Source organism: Podarcis raffonei, chromosome 17 (genome assembly GCF_027172205.1).
Source record: "Podarcis raffonei isolate rPodRaf1 chromosome 17, rPodRaf1.pri, whole genome shotgun sequence".
NCBI classification, from domain to species: domain Eukaryota; kingdom Metazoa; phylum Chordata; class Lepidosauria; order Squamata; family Lacertidae; genus Podarcis; species Podarcis raffonei.
In genome coordinates, this window is record NC_070618.1 from 2,980,190 (window position 1) to 2,996,445 (window position 16,256).

At 49.0% G+C, this 16,256-nt stretch overlaps 1 protein-coding gene across 1 annotated transcript in view; it reads right to left on the reverse strand.

Annotated features, from left to right (window-relative positions):
- Positions 1 to 16,256, reverse strand: part of CLSTN3 (calsyntenin 3) — a 34,045-nt gene that overhangs the window by 1,216 nt on the left and 16,573 nt on the right. The window contains exons 6-17 of the mRNA XM_053370275.1: positions 15,034 to 15,219; positions 13,918 to 14,187; positions 11,988 to 12,100; positions 11,726 to 11,888; positions 10,770 to 10,826; positions 9,061 to 9,218; positions 8,722 to 8,870; positions 6,980 to 7,206; positions 4,432 to 4,602; positions 2,381 to 2,526; positions 2,130 to 2,265; positions 281 to 498 (exon numbers count right to left, since the gene is read on the reverse strand). Of these exons, the coding sequence (XP_053226250.1) occupies positions 281 to 498; positions 2,130 to 2,265; positions 2,381 to 2,526; positions 4,432 to 4,602; positions 6,980 to 7,206; positions 8,722 to 8,870; positions 9,061 to 9,218; positions 10,770 to 10,826; positions 11,726 to 11,888; positions 11,988 to 12,100; positions 13,918 to 14,187; positions 15,034 to 15,219 (1,994 nt within the window). The remainder of the gene's footprint in view (positions 1 to 280; positions 499 to 2,129; positions 2,266 to 2,380; positions 2,527 to 4,431; positions 4,603 to 6,979; positions 7,207 to 8,721; positions 8,871 to 9,060; positions 9,219 to 10,769; positions 10,827 to 11,725; positions 11,889 to 11,987; positions 12,101 to 13,917; positions 14,188 to 15,033; positions 15,220 to 16,256) is intronic.

Here is a 16,256-nt window from a genome sequence, read left to right on the forward strand (position 1 = left end):
TCTGCAGGGGTGCACCTGGTTTGTGCCCCCTCAAAAGTTGTGCACCTGGGGCCACGGCACCACTGGCACACCCACAATATGCCCCTGCCCTCCATCTAGATTCAGGTGTAAATGTATGAATAAATCATATTTCTTAAAGCTACAACAGCCTCTGCCACGCCTTCAACCTGGAATCTCATGCACAGCTTGGCACTAATTGGTGTTGCTTGCAACACTGGTGTCAGAAGTGGAGTCTCTTTCCTGCCCTGCTCCCTCCCCAATCTTCCCTCCCTCCACTCACCTCCATGGGGTTGACGATGATGGTGAGAGCAGAGTCGTCCCAGAACATCTCGCTCTCCTTGGCCTGGGCAGCTCCGTGGCACCCCGCGGACTCGCCTGTGCCCTCGCGCTCGCCCCCTCGCCTGTGCAAGGAGTGGATGCGTAGGACGCCCAGGATCACCATGAGCGCCAGGAAGCCCACGCAGACCACAATGATGATGGTGGCAGCGCTGGGGACCACTGTGGGAGAAGAGAAAGGGCGAGGATAAAGCCGGTTTGTTTCGTGGCTGCCCACGGAGAAGAAGAAGAAGAAGAGTTTGGATTTGATATCCTGCCTTTCACTCCCTTTAAGGAGTCTCAAAGCGGCTAACATTCTCCTTTCCCTTCCTCCCCCACAACAAACACTCTGTGAGGTGAGTGGGGCTGAGAGACTTCAGAGAAGTGTGACTAGCCCAAGGTCACCCAGCAGCTGCAGGTGGAGGAGCGGAGACGCGAACCCGGTTCCCCAGATTACGAGACTACTGCTCTTAACCACTACACCACACTGGCTCAGGAAGCTAGGATGTGGTTCCGGAGGGCAGGCTTTTTGTTGCAAAAGGTGCATACGCCACACTTCAACGGACACCCTCCCTAGAACCTGCCGCTCCCAAGATGTGGAGATGGCCGGTGGTTTAGAGGCCTGTCAAAAAGGAGTAAGAGGATTCTATGGAGAAGAGGTCTAGCACCCATGGGAGCTAAATGGAGCTTCCATGTTCAGAGACACTATATCTGCAGTAAGGCATTTCTTCTGTTCCTCTTATCAAGAGTACAGATATCCTGCCACAGATTCCTAGTATCACCGCAGGCCTTTGCCTTGGCTCTTTTCAGCTGGTATTCCAATGATCTCCAGTTTCTCCTTTCATGTACTACTTAATATACATTGGCGTCCTGCCCTTTCCTGAAAGCTCAAGCGTATTTAAAACAGATCAGCTGCTAAGGAAAAGGCACACAAGCCGTTTAGGGATTTACAGGTAAAAATAGCATCTTGAAAATTTGGGAGTCCCTGCCCTGGGTAGTGCGCCTAGATATCTCACTGACAGCACTGAGGTTAAAGCCTTATTGCTTGAAAAAACGTTTATCTGGCTGTCCCAAGTCAAAGGGAGAAGTAACAAGGTACAGTGGTACCTCGGGTTAAGAACTTAATTCATTCTGGAGGTCCGTTCTTAACCTGAAATTGCTCTTAACCTGAGGTACCACTTTAGCTAATGGGGCCTACCACTGCTACTGTGCCGCCGCTGCGCGATTTCTGTTCTCATCCTGAAGCAAAGTTCTTAACCTGAGGTAATATTTCTGGGTTAGCGGAGTCTGTAACCTGAAGCATCTGTAACCCGAGGTACCACTGTAAACTACCATATTTTTCGCTCTATAAGATGCACCAGACCACAAGACGCACCTAGTTTTTGGAGGAGGAAAACAAGAAGAAAAAAAAATATTCTGAATCTCAGAAGCCAGAACAGCAAGAGGGATCGCTGCGCAGTGAAAGCAGCAATCCCTCTTGCTGTTCTGGCTTCTCGGTAGCTGCACAGCCTGCATTCGCTCCATAAGACGCACACACATTTCCCCTTACTTTTTAGGAGGGAAAAAGTGAGTCTTATAGAGCAAAAAATACAGTACTTGGTAAGAACTCTTCCTTGTTTATCTGCTTCTTGGCATCTCACCGTGGCGGGATAGGATTCTCTGAACCCTGACACCTGGACTAAAGTAAAATACGCTGCGGGATCCAGTCACAAACCTCATCAACTTTGACCCCAAAATTGAGTGTGCCACCCTCTCTCACCCCTCTTTTCTCACTCTATCTGCCACTTCACAGTAGCGTATCAATCGGTACATACTGGAGTTGCGGTGGGGGCTAGCCAGGCTGTGGCCGGAGAGTTCTGGAGGCAGATGGTGTCCCCGATGCATGAACTGCTGGGCGCTCATGATGTGGTTCGGGTGAGCGGCTCTGTTCATGTTGTGAAGGACGTTGACCTGCAACGAGAAACCTACAGTCGATTCTTGGTTCCAGGCTGCTGACACCCACCTCAGCCGCAGCCCAATTCACAGACATTTTTGAATTGCACGCCCTTCCTGGCGGTGCGCTTACCTCAACGGTGAACTCGTTGCTGGAGTAACGGCCGTTCATCTCGGTGCAAGAAAGGCGGAACTTCCTCTCATAAAGGGCGGCACCATGATGGATGCAATAGGAGACTTGGCGAAGGATCTCCTCATAGACAGCAATGCTCTCCACGCCTAGAAATGGGGAAAGATACCCAGGCGGAGGTCAGGGGTGGGAGGGGAGGGTTAAAGCTTCCACGCTGGCTGAGCTCAGGCTTTGGAACTAAACTTCCCATAAAAAAGCCTGTTTTATCACTGCAAAACAGAAGTGGCTGAAAGTGCATATAAGTGCTTAAATTCTCCCTTGCAAGTTAGGTAAGGTAAAGCGACCCCTGACCATTAGGTCCAGTCGTGGCCGACTCTGGGGTTGCGGCGCTCATCTCGCTTTATTGGCCGAGGGAGCCGGCGTACAGCTTCCGGGTCATGTGGCCAGCATGACTAAGCCGCTTCTGGTGAACCAGAGCAGCACACGGAAATACCGTTTGCCTTCCCGCTGGAGCGGTACCTATTTATCTACTTGTACTTTGACGTGCTTTCGAACTGCTAGGTTGGCAGGAGCTGGGACCGAGCAACGGGAGCTCACCCCGTCGCAGGGATTTGAACCGCCGACCTTCTGATCGGCAAGTCCTAGGTTCTGTGGTTTAACCCACAGCAAGTTACTGCAAGCCTTGCAAGTTACTGCTCCTTCATTCCACCTTTCCTCATTGCCCAGTTCCATACATCTTTACCTCATAAATAAGCATCTGGAATTCAGGGTCAGGAAAGAAGCCTTAGCAAGGAAGTGGGGGGAGATAATGGGTGGGGAAGGATTAAGCATTACCCTCACTGCTTCTTCACTTCAAATCATCCATTTCACACACAGTTGCCAATAAGACAGAACCTGTCAGGCTTCTAGCTTACCCAGAATGCAGCTGTGTTTCTAGTTTCCTGCTGGTTTTATTTTATATTATTAAATTTTAGTGGATTTGTTTTTTACTAATAATTTTATTGCTTGATTCTTTTCAAAAGCTGCTTTGAAGTTTTTTTTAAAATATATATAATCATGAGGTAAATAAATTTCATGTTTAAACCCTTTCCCAACCCCTGTTGCAGTTTACTTCCCTGAAGTCTGCTTTTCCTGCTTTCCCCCCATAACCAAACTCACTTCCAGTACTGGGGCTTAGATAAGAGACAGAAATACCTGGGTAGAGAGATGCAGCGAAGGTGGGAGGAGGGGTCTGTGCACATATGCCACTGCACAACTCATTTGTTGTTAAAATCCAACTCATGGCCACCCACCTACCCTCTTTGTAGATCAGTGTTTCCCACACTTGGGTCTCCAGCTGTTTTTGGACTACAAGTCCTATCATCTGCAGCTAGCAAGATCACTGGTCAGGGATGATGGGGACTGTAGTCCGAAAAACAGCTGGAGACCCAAGTTTGGGAAGCACTGTTATAGATGATTGGGGCAGATCTGGCTTTAACAAAACAATACCAGTAGTTTGGAAGGGACGCGGGTGGCGCTGTGGGTTAAACCACAGAGCCTAGGACTTGCCGGTCAGAAGGTCAGTGGTTCGAATCCCCACGACAGGGTGAGCTCCCGTTGCTCGGTCCCTGCTCCTGCCAACCTAGCAGTTTGAAAGCACGTCAAAGTGCAAGTAGATAAATAGGTACCGCTCTGGCGGGAAGGTAAACGGTGTTTCCGTGTGCTGCTCTGGTTCGCCAGAAGCGGCTTAGTCATGCTGGCCACCCGACCCGGAAGCTGTATGCCGGCTCCCTCAGCCAGTAAAGCAAGTTAAGTGCCGCAACCCCAGAGTGGGCCACGACTGGACCTAATGGTCAGGGGGCCCTTTACCTTTACCTTACCAGTGAGGACAACATGGGTCTCAAACTCCTCATCCTGAGATTAAGAGTCCCATGCTCTACCGTCTCAGCTATTCCAGCGTATGAGATATATGAAAGCTATCCGTTGGGTAACCAGGGCTTTATCATCCCAGGGACCCTTCAGCATGTCCAGACTGTGTTGTGATGGAGAAGGTTGAGGCCAGAAAAGATGCACACCTGTGACGCTGAGGTAGGCAGAGGTGTTGATGAGCTCCAAGCCTCGCTGCTGCAGAGAGGCTCCATCTAAGAGCAGGTACTCCCTCTCAGGGTCCAGGTCCTCTCCGACCAGGGAGATCTCGCAACCATCCAGATTGTGAACAATCTCGTCCGACATCCGCGTATCTGCCACTGCAAGGGAGAGAAGGCAGGGAAGACTTACAAGAGAAGGGAGGGATCCGCATTTATTTGTTGCATCCACACTCCACCCTTCCTCCCAAGGAGCCTCCAGAGATGCACTTAAGCGGCTCTGCTAAGCGGTTTGCATCAAAATATAGGTTTGGCCAGGAAAATTATATTGTAAAGGTGAGCACATGCAGTGGTCAGAGGTGCTGATAGGTTTCGGGAGGGGGGGCAAGGAAGATGGCCTCTGGGGGCCCTCACACCACACCCCTTTCTCTGCACCCTCATCCCCAGTTACCATCCTGATAAGAACTGGGCAGAATAGGATCATTTTCTTTCATTCACTAGAAACAAAAAGGGTCTTATTCTCCTGCCTGGCCTTCTGCTTCTTATCCTACCTTTCTGCTTCTCTAACCTTTCTTGAAAACAAACAGTTTACACTCATTCAGTATAGAAAGGGGAACAGAGAGACGGCCTGCATATTTTATTTTATTTTATTATTTTATTTTATTTTTTTGCATTGCATTGCATTGCATTTCTGTACCACTTAATCAACAAAACCTCTAAGCTGTTTGCATAAAATATGAATTAAAAATACTGATGAAATGAGATATAAAAACAAATTGACCTAAGCAATTTAAAAATACAAAACTGATTCCCCCCCCCCCCCCGGTCTGGCTTAATCTCCATTCAAGTTTTTTGCTCCTTCACTGTCCTCAGTGGCTTCCCTTCCCTATTTGCCCTTGATTTTACCTCCTAATTTTAAACCTCTTCACAATCTTTGCCATCTACCTCTCTCTTTTCTCTTCCATCTCCTTACACACCTCCCAACCTCATTAAAGCAGCTGATGAAGCTTTGATTCCTTCCTATTCTCTTGTTCCCAGCTCCATTTCTCTCTCCACTCCTTAGGGGGAAAGGCAGATGTAAAGCAAAAAGAGTTATCATCACAGCATGTCTCTCTGCCACAGGGAGCCTGGATTCAGAAATGAAATGGCAGACATGTGCAATAGGGAACCGTACAGTTGGTCTTGCTCAGCTGCTGGTCTAGCTCCCTCTGCCCATGTTCAGGTGGGCTTCCCAAGTTTAAAAGCTTTGCATAGGCACACATACATAAAAGGACATTTTTAAAAAACATCTCCCAGGAAAGGAGGAGGGCTGTTCGGTGACATCACAAGGAGCCGCCAATCAGCCTGGTTCTACTTCACATTTGCAGAATCACTTTTTCCAGGGCTCGACCCTGGAGAAGAACAAATATGTCTGGATGAAAGACAGGAGTGCTCTGAAATAATTACCTCTGTCTTTGTCCTTACTGATTTTGGAAAACACCTGCACTCAGTCTTCGCCTCACCATTTCCCCAAAGATCCTAATTGCTCCTGCTCCTCATCTTTCCTCCCTTCTCATTCTCTGCTGGTTAGCCATCCCTTCCCCACCCCATCTCAGCTTCCTCTGTCTGTTTCTGGCCTTCCATGCCATAGCAACCCCCATTTCCTCTATCCAGGGAACACTGGGAACTGTAGTTCTGTGAATGAGTTTAAGGATCTCCGAGCAGCCTCCACAAACTATAGTTTCCAGGAACCAACATGACAATTATGCTAAATGACTGTGTGTTCTTTCTATATAGTGTTTCGCATTTCAGACGCTGGAGAAGTATGTTGTTGTTTAGTCGTTTAGTCATGTACGACTCTTCGTGACCCCATGGACCAGAGCACGCCAGGCCCTCCTGTCTTCCACTGCCTCCCGCAGTTTGGTCAAACTCATGTTCATAGCTTCGAGAACACTGTCCCACCATCTCGTCCTCTATCGTCCCCTTCTCATTGTGCCCTCCATCTTTCCCAACATCAGGGTCTTTTCCAGGGAGTCTTCTCTTCTCATGAGGTGGCCAAAGTCTTGGAGCCTCAGCTTCAGGATCTGTCCTTCCAGTGAGCACTCAGGGCTGATTTCCTTCAGAATGGATAGGTTTGATCATCTTGCAGTCCATGGGACTCTCAAGAGTCTCCTCCAGCTCCAGAATTCAAAAGCATCAATTCTTCGGCAATCAGCCTTCTTTATGGTCCAGCTCTCACTTCCATACATCACTACTGGGAAAACCATAGCTTTAACTATACGGACCTTTGTTGGCAAGGTGATGTCTCTGCTTTTTCTCTGGAGAAGTATAATTATTATAAATGGAAAAAAGAATATGTTAAATGGTCTCAAGAGGGTTTTGTTCATATTACTAGGGCTGGGAAGTCCATATCTTTCCAGGATCAGATTGGTAAAATGTGACACTTTCTGCTTCTAGCAAAACTGCCTGCTTTTTCTGCTTCTGTTGCCTGGGTTGTCACACAAACACACGCAAACAGCCCTGAGTTGCTACAGCATCTCTACCGAAGCGCTCAGCTCACCTGTGCCGTGCCAGCTCTCATCCTTCTTGGGCTCTACCTGATGTGAAATGGAGCAAGAAATCTGGAGGTCAGGAAAGAGAGGGACTCCCTCTGGACCTTCGAAGTCGGAGACCGGCCGGGCAAAATGAGAACTGCCGCTCAGTAAGATCTGAGGAGCATCAGGCTGAAGCACAACCACGTAGCCCTCCACATCCGGGATGGAGACGCAGGATTCCTCGCTGAAGCATCTAAGGGAAGACAGGAGAAAGCAACACCCCTTCATCCCAGTCTGCAAGGAGGCAGGACTCCCTTTTGTTCCTCAGCACCAAGGGACACCTTCGTTTCTAAGAACACATTTGTGTTTTTAAAAAATGGATAGCCTATCCTTCCATGTAATCAGTGTCCTGGGCAGCTTGTATTTAAAGCAATACCATTAAATAGTTGTAAAATAAAGAGTAAGAAACACAAGTGCAGAAAATAAAAGCCGCCTGAGAACAAGGGGCTAGCTAGCTCTCCTTGGTGGTAGCCCCTCTTATTATGTTGCTAGCTATCCAAGCCTATTGTGGAAATCCCAACATTATCTTTCAGGGGAATTAAATCTCAGCTACCCATTTCCACAAAGCATGCTCACACGAACCAGTAAGTGCCATTCCTCCCTGCTTTTTTTCTGCAGAGCAAAGCAGGATTCTTATAAGTACTCAAATGATCAATCCAGAGTTGTTAAAAGCAGAAGCAGCAGCCAGGGGAACAAGACATACCAAACAGGCAAGATGAGACCCTTAACGGGGCCACATTGCTTCTGCTGGGTCTGTGGAACTTCAAAGCTTGTGCACCCTGTCGCCCCCTGAAGTCTCTTCTGCATCTCTAATCCAATACTAATGCCGTGTCCTGAGCTGAAAGTGCGGGGTAAGCTACAGTGCCTGGAATTCTTTAAGTGAAGTGATGCGCTTCAGATTTTGTGCATTAAAGGTATCATGCGCACACACCCTCAGGCTAAGCTTCTGTTTGATTCTGCAAAGTCCCACATACAGTGGTACCTTGGCAGTGCCGAATTTATGTATAAGCTAAACAAGCTATAGCTTAGGGCCCCACTCTCTTGGGGCCCCCCAAAAAATTTAAAGGAACAAAAACCAGGATGTACATTTCCAAAATATAAGATAAAAATAAAATAAAACCTACATACAGCAACAGTGTTTTGTGTTGTGTAGGCTCCTATTATGTGCAAATGGCTTTAGATACCTATTAGGTCCATAAATTACCATGTAGCATATATTCAACACAAAAAATGACAATTTGTGTTGACAAAGGACAGCTGGACATATAAAGAGCCCCATTACCTTCAGTAGCTTAGGGCCTCATCAAACCTAAATCCGGCCCTGTACCTTGGTTCTTCAGCTTAATCCGTTCCAGGAGTCCGTTTGACTCCCGAAACTATTCAAAAACCAAGGGGCGGCTTCCGATTGGCTGCAGGAGCTTCCTGGACTCTAGCGGAAGCCGCATCGGATGTTCGGCTTCCAAAAAAAGTTTGCAAAGCGGAAGACTTATTTCCGGATTTGCGACATTCGGGAGCCGATTTGTTCGACAACTAAGCCGTTCGAGAAGCAAGATACCGCTGTATATACAATGGTGAAACTGAACAAAGAAGTAAAGCTGTAATAATCTGAGCAGCAGAAGCTATCTGCCCACAACTAAAAAAGTAAGGCTCTGCTGGCTCAAGCCCAGAAGGATGCAGGTTATGATGCCACCAAAGCTTTGACACTCACTTGACAGTCGTGGTGAGCTTGAGGGGTCGGACTCCTGGTGTGGCGAAGCGCAGCGAGTTCATGTAGGCGACATGCTGGATGGCGTGGTTGAAGGTTTCCACGTCGTCGCCCTCCAAGGCAAGGAGAGACTGGGAGGGGTTGACGTGAACCTGCAGGGGAAGGAGGAAGGCTTTGAGGCAAGGGCTCGGGCTGGTGGGCCAAGACACACGGACGCAGGAGAACAGGAGGAGATTCTGCAGGAGGCAGGAGCAGGCAGGAAGCCAAGCCAAGGTGCTAGCAGAGGGAAGGAAGGGAGGTCATGCCACCAGAGGGCAAGGGGGTGGGCGCTTCCGGGTGTACCTTCATCCCTTTGCCAAGGCTGTCAAAGTCGCTGTAGTCTAGCCCTTCGCGACAGGCATAGAGACACTCTATCACCTCCCGGCTCTCCAGGCTGCCAGGGCGCGCAGTGAAGCCAGCCAGGTAACCGTGGAAGTAGTGGTGAATCAGCAGAGGGTCTCCTAAGGGGGATACAGGAGGAGGGATGGTGTGAGAGACAGATGGAGAGAAGGGGGAGAAAGAGAACACAAGACCACAGAGGAGGAGGTGGAAGATGCAGGTGGGAGGAGAGGCCAAAGAAGGAGGAAGGAGAGTGGGGGGGGGGAGTCTTGGATGCGCAGCCAGCTGAGAAACAGGGAGACCGCAGCACAGGAGCTGGGGGGTGGCGAGGAAAGGGGACAGACCTTGTTTCCTCTTTGTGGTTTCAGAGAGTTCGTGAGGAGGAAAAATTGCCCCGAAGACCATTTGAGGCAATGTGGTAGCGAAAGGCAAAAAAGTGGGAGCCTCGAAAGGTAACACTCTTGAGAAATTTTCCACACACACACACGCATCATGATCATCATCTTTATTTAGACATACATACATACATACCGTATTTTTCGCCCTATAGGACGCACTTTCCCCCCTCCAAAAATGAAGGGGAAATGTGTGTGCATCCTATGGGGCGAATGCAGGCTTCAGGAGAGCCCCAGCGCCAGCCCCACAAGGTCAGGGGACAGAGGGAGGCGGAACGCTGCCATCCCGCTGTCTCCTGAAGTGGTTTGGAGGCTGACGGCGGGGAGACCCCGCCGCCAGCCCCACAAGCTCCAGGGACAGCTGGGAGACGCAGCGCGTCTTCCCGCTGTCCCCGGACCTGATCTCAAGGCGGGCGGCAGGGAGAAGAGCGCTTCTCCCCGCTGCCTGCCCCGCAAGCTCCGGGGACAGCTGGGAGGCGCAGCGCATCTCCCCGCTGTCCCCGGACCTGATCTCAAGGCGGGCGGTGGGGAGAAGAGCGCTTCTCCCCGCTGCCGGCCCCACAAGCGCTTGGGGGGGAAATAAATTTTTTTTCTTTATTTCCCCCCCAAAAAACTTGATGCGTCCTATGGGCCGGTGCGTCCTATGGGGCGAAAAATACGGTACATACATACATACATACATACATACATACCCCACTCATCTGGCTGGGTTTCCCCAGCCACTCTGGGCGGCTCACAACAGAATATTAAAAATACGAAAAAACACCAAAGATTAAAAACTTCCCTAAACAGATGTCTTCTAAAAGTCAGATAGTTGTTTCTTTCCTTGACATCTGATGGGAGGGTGTTCCACAAGGCGGGTGCCACTACTGAAAAGGCCCTCTGCCTGGTTCCCTGTAGCTTCACTTCTCACAGTGAGGGACCCACCAGAAGGCCCTTGGAGCTGGACCTCTGCTCCAAAAAATGTTAACCACGTTGATGCAACTTATCAGTTACGATTGTTTGGTTTGTTTCAACTGTATTTGTTAAAAGTAATAAAAATTAGGAAAAGGAAAGAGAAAGCCTCTCACAGACCAGCTTTGTTCCACCTTCAGGCCCTCTCACAAACCACAGAGATTAAAACGCCATCTTGCCCAGAAGAAGCTACGTTGGCAAATTCATCCAGGTGCCAAGATTTTCCTCCCAGAGGGGTGAGGGAAACGGAAATGGCCATGTACAGGGAATGGCATGCATGAAGAGAGGGGAGAGCCATGCGTGGCGACAGAGAAAGTCAGCTACCTTGCCCCAGATCCGTGGAGTTCTCATTCACTTTGGCCTTTTCTTTGTTTCTTTCCTCTGCAAAACAGAAGTGAAATTCAAAATGCTGAACAAGAGTCGCCCCCTGAGTGCTTCTTCCAACTCTCTCTACCAGTAAAAGTGAATAAGCAAATGAATTCTTTGCTGCCCTTTCATGACATCCAAAACCACCTGCCTGAGGCTGCTGCCTCACTTTGCCTAATGACAGGGCTGGCCCTGCATTGGCAAATGAACAGGGCCGTCTTTACCCAGGGGTGCAAGGGGTGTGGGGCACCCGGGCGCTGAATTCGGGGGGGGGGGCGCCAAATGTATACCTACTGTATACTGGTTCCTCTCGATCGGTGGCAGTGAAAAGCAATGGAGCCAAAATCCCCCGCCCCATAGCGTCAAATATTCCCGAGAGTCAGGAAACAAAAGCAGATTGTAACAGGTGAGCGATTCCCCCTCCCCAAAAAAAAAGGTCAACAATTTTGGCTCCCTCCCCCCCAAAAAAGGTCAACAATTTTGGGGTTGCTGGGTAGATATTTGCACCCCAGCAGTACGTATGCTAAAGGCGGCCCTGCGAATGAGGCAACCAAATTGTCACACCTCAGAGGTGCCATCTGTAGTTCGGGGAATAGGATATGAGACTTATTGCAATCAAAGGAAGTGGGTGGCACTGTATATTTGGAAAAGGGAACCATGAAGCCTTTCCAAGGTTTCCAAGCTCACGTTCTGGAAACTTGAAGGCCATTTCATTGGGAGTTTAGCATTGTAGCCTAAGTCAGTACTGCACATTATTTTAGGTTTTCCTCAAAGGAGCTGAGTGGACTGCTCCCCGCCCCCCGAACCATTTTATACTTCAACGTTTTGGAAAATTTGCATCCCTCTCTGAGTACTCCGAGAATACTGAGCCTCCACTTCCTCTGCCTATTTTCCAGTCGCTCGGAAGTGCTCACCGGCCCAGCAGGCTCCAATCATGAGGGAAGATTCACGCCGTGGGGGGTGGATGAGGCCGTTGTCGTGGATGAGCGCAGGGTCGTAGGAGACGCCGTCTACGTAAAGCGTCACGGTGGGGAACTCAAGGTTCAGGGCATAGTGGTGCCACTCGTCATCGCAGACCTGCGAGCAGGGGAAAGGAGAGATCAGGACATACAGCGTCAGTGTCTGTCTGTGTGTGGGTTTGGAGAAGAACAACAAAGATGGCGGTTGTTTCCTCACCTGCTCCAGTTTCCAGAGGAACTTGACGGGCCTTGCGCTCTCCAGCAGGGGCCAGTAGAGGAAAGCTATGCGGCAGCCATGCACCCCGAGGGAATAATGGGAGTATCCGTCCTCTGCAGATAGGGAAGGAGGCATCAGATTCAGCAGTTATGGCCAGTCTGTCCTGATTCACCTACGGTCATTCTGCTCTTTCAGATGCTCCAACTGCCCCGGTTACTGGGGACAGTTCTGATACCCGTCCTTGGCAAAAAAAACCTCTGCCCTTGTTTTGTCCTGATATGGCCCTCAGGGGTTAGATTTCTTTAGGGTGTTGTTGCCGTTTTCTTTTTTTTAATAAAACATGTGCACTTGTCCTTTCCCCTAGGTCTCTAGAAGTATTCCTCAGCTCCACCTCTGTCTCACATATTCTTAAGAAAGAAAACTTGCACAAAGTTTGCTTTTCAGCAAACGAGGAGTCTAGGCAGGAGACAATTTGCATCTTTCACGGTGCTCCAATAGAAATAGACAAAGGTATACCTTACTTTACGTGTTGTTGTTGTTTTTTGTTAAAAAAAACTATTGTTAATAGTTAACTGTGCTATTCCACTGCAGCACAATTCCAGTACAGTGGTACCTCTGGTTAAGTACTTAATTCGTTCTGGAGGTCTGTTCTTAACCTGAAACTGTTCTTAACCTGAAGCACCACTTTAGCTAATGGGGCCTCCTGCTGCTAACGCATCGCGGGAGCACGATTTCTGTTCTCATCCTGAAGCAAAGTTCTTAACCTGAGGTAATATTTCTGGGTCAGCGGAGTCTGTAACCTGAAGCGTATGTAACCTGAGGTATCACTGTATACCATTTTTAAATATATTTTTTTGATAAAACAAAAATAACATTACCAAAAAGGCTCCCTGCAGTACAGGGCAAGAGGACTGCAGCCTTATAGCTTTACAGCAAGAACATAAACTCAGAAACTACTGTTTTCAGTGGAATCTCTCCTTTCTTCTTAAGCTCTACATGAGTGGCTCGGGAAACAGGAATTTCACAGGAACATAGGAAGCTGCCTTCTATTGAGTCAGACCACTGGTCCATCCACTTCAGTGTTGTCTGCCTTGACTGGCAGTACCTCTCCAATATTTCAGAGATTTCTTGCCATGAAATGAACCTGGGACCTTCTGCATGCAAAGTACTGTATTTTTCGCTCTATAAGACGCACTTTTCCCCCTTCAAAAATTAAGGGGAAATGTGTGTGCGTCTTATGGAGCAAATGCAGGCTCCTTGAATTCAGCGATAGCAACGCGAAGCCTCCGAAGCGCAGAGGGAGAGCTCCCCCCGCGCTCCGGAGGCTTCGAGTTGCTTTCGCTGAAGCCGCCTGAAGCCCCCGGACCACAGGGAACTCCCGCTGCGCTACGGGGGCTTCAGGCAGCTATCCACAAGCCTTCGGAGCGCAGCCGGAGTTCCCGCTGCGCTCCGAAGGCTTGTGGATAGCTGCCTGAAGCCTGGAGAGCGAGAGGGGTTGTTGCACACCGATCCCTCTCGCTCTCCAGGCTTCGCTTCGCTGGAGAGGCACTGCACAGTTTTCCCTCTCTGCTCAGCGCCCCTTCAGCGAAGCGGGAGGAGAAATGGAAGGGGCTCCGTTTCTCCTGCCGCTTCGCTGAAGGGGCGCTGAGCAGAGAAGGGGGAATTCCCCCCCATTCTCCCCCTTCTATGGTCCGGGGCATCCTATAGAGCGAAAAATACGGTAGATGCTCCCCCCCCATTCCAATATTTGCCATGGGGAAGGAAATGGCTCTTACCACAATATGGTACATCTAGAGATTGTATGTAACGTGAAGGAGATTATGCGTTGAAATATTTTAGTTGACATTTTAGAATGTAAAATGCTATTTTATTTATTGATTGGTTTTACCTTGTGGGCTTATAGCCGAATAAAGTATTATCTGGCTCTTACCACTTTGCATGGTGCTGCAGATGACGGTCTCTTCCTCCCTCTTGCCCTTGCTTGGGGTCACGCCGTGTTTCATCCACAGGGACAAGGTGAAATGGTCGCTCAGGCCTTCCAGGGCACCGGTCCCACTCCCCATGGGCACCTGGGTTGCCTGGCTGCCATTGAACCAATAGATGAGGCTGCTGTCCTGGCTGTAATGGACTGAGAGCCGTGCCGTCCAGTTGGCCATGGGTCCAGGAACAGGGAGCAGGTCTACCTCACCTGTGGCAGCACCTGTCGAGGGCAAGAGAGGAAAATAAGAACAGGGGGGGGGCCATCTGAAAACGGGTGACTGGTGTCCTTCGCTAAGGGCAAGCTGAGACACTTTGGTGCCTGATAATAGAAAATCCATGAGACACCTCTCTCCCCGCTTCTGCTAATTAAGCAGGGGACACAATATACTAGAAATATTTCCAGTGAAATGTTGAGGAATGGCACAATGCAAACCCTACAGTGCTCTGGTGCAGCTCCTGTCCATCTCAATGGGCCTTGAGGAGGACAACTTTGCAATCTACGCCCCGTGGGTCAGATCTATGTGCCTTAAAGGTAAAGGTAAAGGGACCCCTGACCATTAGGTCCAGTCGTGACCGACTCTGGGGTTGTGGCGCTCATCTCGCTTTATTGGCCGAGGGAGCCGGCGTTTGTCCACAGATAGCTTCCGGGTCATGTGGCCAGCAGCACGAACCAGAGCAGCGCATGGAAACACCGTTTACCTTCCCACCGAAGCGGTACCTATTTATCTACTTGCACTTTGACGTGCTTTCAAACTGCTAGGTTGGCAGGAACAGGGACCGAGCAATGGGAGCTCACCCCATCGTGGGGATTCGAACCGCCGACCTTCCGATCGGCAAGTCCTAGGCTCTGTGGTTTAACCCACAGCTGCCACCTAATTTTGCTATATGGTACGAATGCTTCTGACCAAGGGCACCTAAAGCTACTCCTCACCCAGTTTTGTTGGAAGAAAATATTGTGAGGCAATTGACCCATGGCCTTTGGAGTTCCCATCCATCTGTAGACCCGCACACAACCTAGTTCACTTCCTCCTGCAAGCATCACTCAGTGCGATAAAGGAATACGCACCACAGAGTTTGCGCAGCGACTTCTCAGAGTAATTGTCGCGATCACAGCCTTTGGCCACGTGGTTTGTCTGCAGTTCCACTGTGGCCTGGATGTTCCAAAGGGGCTCGTCGCAGGTCTCCAGGTGGATGTTAGGGAAAAGAGGAAGGCTGCCCGTGCCTGGGGTGTACTCTATCCTCTTAGTCCAACCTGTGGGGAGGTTTTTAAATGGGCAAATCATGTTGTTTTATGTTTACACTTCACATTCCGCCCATTAGCTGGTTACAATAGAGAAAGTAAGTACAGTCATCAATATCAAAACAAATCAAAACCGTGTATTTCCCAACAGATTATGCTCCATGCGTCAGGTCTATATGTCGTCCCCCCCCCCCACACACTGTGCATTTATTAACACCCTCCAAACTATGCCAGGACCTGGATCTAGAATATGGCCAGGCTGGTGTAACTGGCAGAGACCTGATAAACCTCCCAGCCTCCCTGAGAGGTACTGAGGTCTAGCCACATGGAAAACCAATCCACCAACTATTTTAATTATGGAATGTATTTCTATCCCAACTATTTCTATTCTATTTCCTTTGAGGAAATATTTCTTTAAAGGACATTTTGAATAAAGAAACAAGACTGTCAATTACAGTACACAGGCTCCCCAAGCATAATAACAGATCTTAGTCTTAGGTTGACCCAAGCCTGAATATCTATCTATCTCTTTAGATCAATTGATCTCACATATATATTCCTTCTTTAACTTTTCCCAGGGCACGTTACAACATAAAAGCTACACCAAACAGAGCAGACTATAAAGAAGTCAGAAGAGGTAAAAAGAAAAGGCAAAGTATCTGAATGATCGCTTGGTCACTCTTAGAAACTGAGATATGAAAGCTAGGAGCTAGATGGCACCTTAAACCTAGGTTATGGGCACCATAATGGAATGTCTAGGCGCACTTTTTTATAACAAGAATACAAAGCTGAAAATGAATGAACTGCAGCTAAAATCTTATTTTCATTTTTCACGTGGTCTAGTCCTCATCTGAAGACTGCAAAAAACAAAGCCATACTGCCCCTGCTCCCCCCCCCCCAATATTCTTATGAGGGTCCCTTCTCCAGTCCTCAGAGAGTGGCAGAAAAAGGCCCTCCTTTCGTTCCAGCAGTGGCAGTCTTAATCTGAAATCTTAGCAGTGCTCCTGTGTCTCAGAAACTGCTCGCATTAATGAAATTCTCCATCGCAA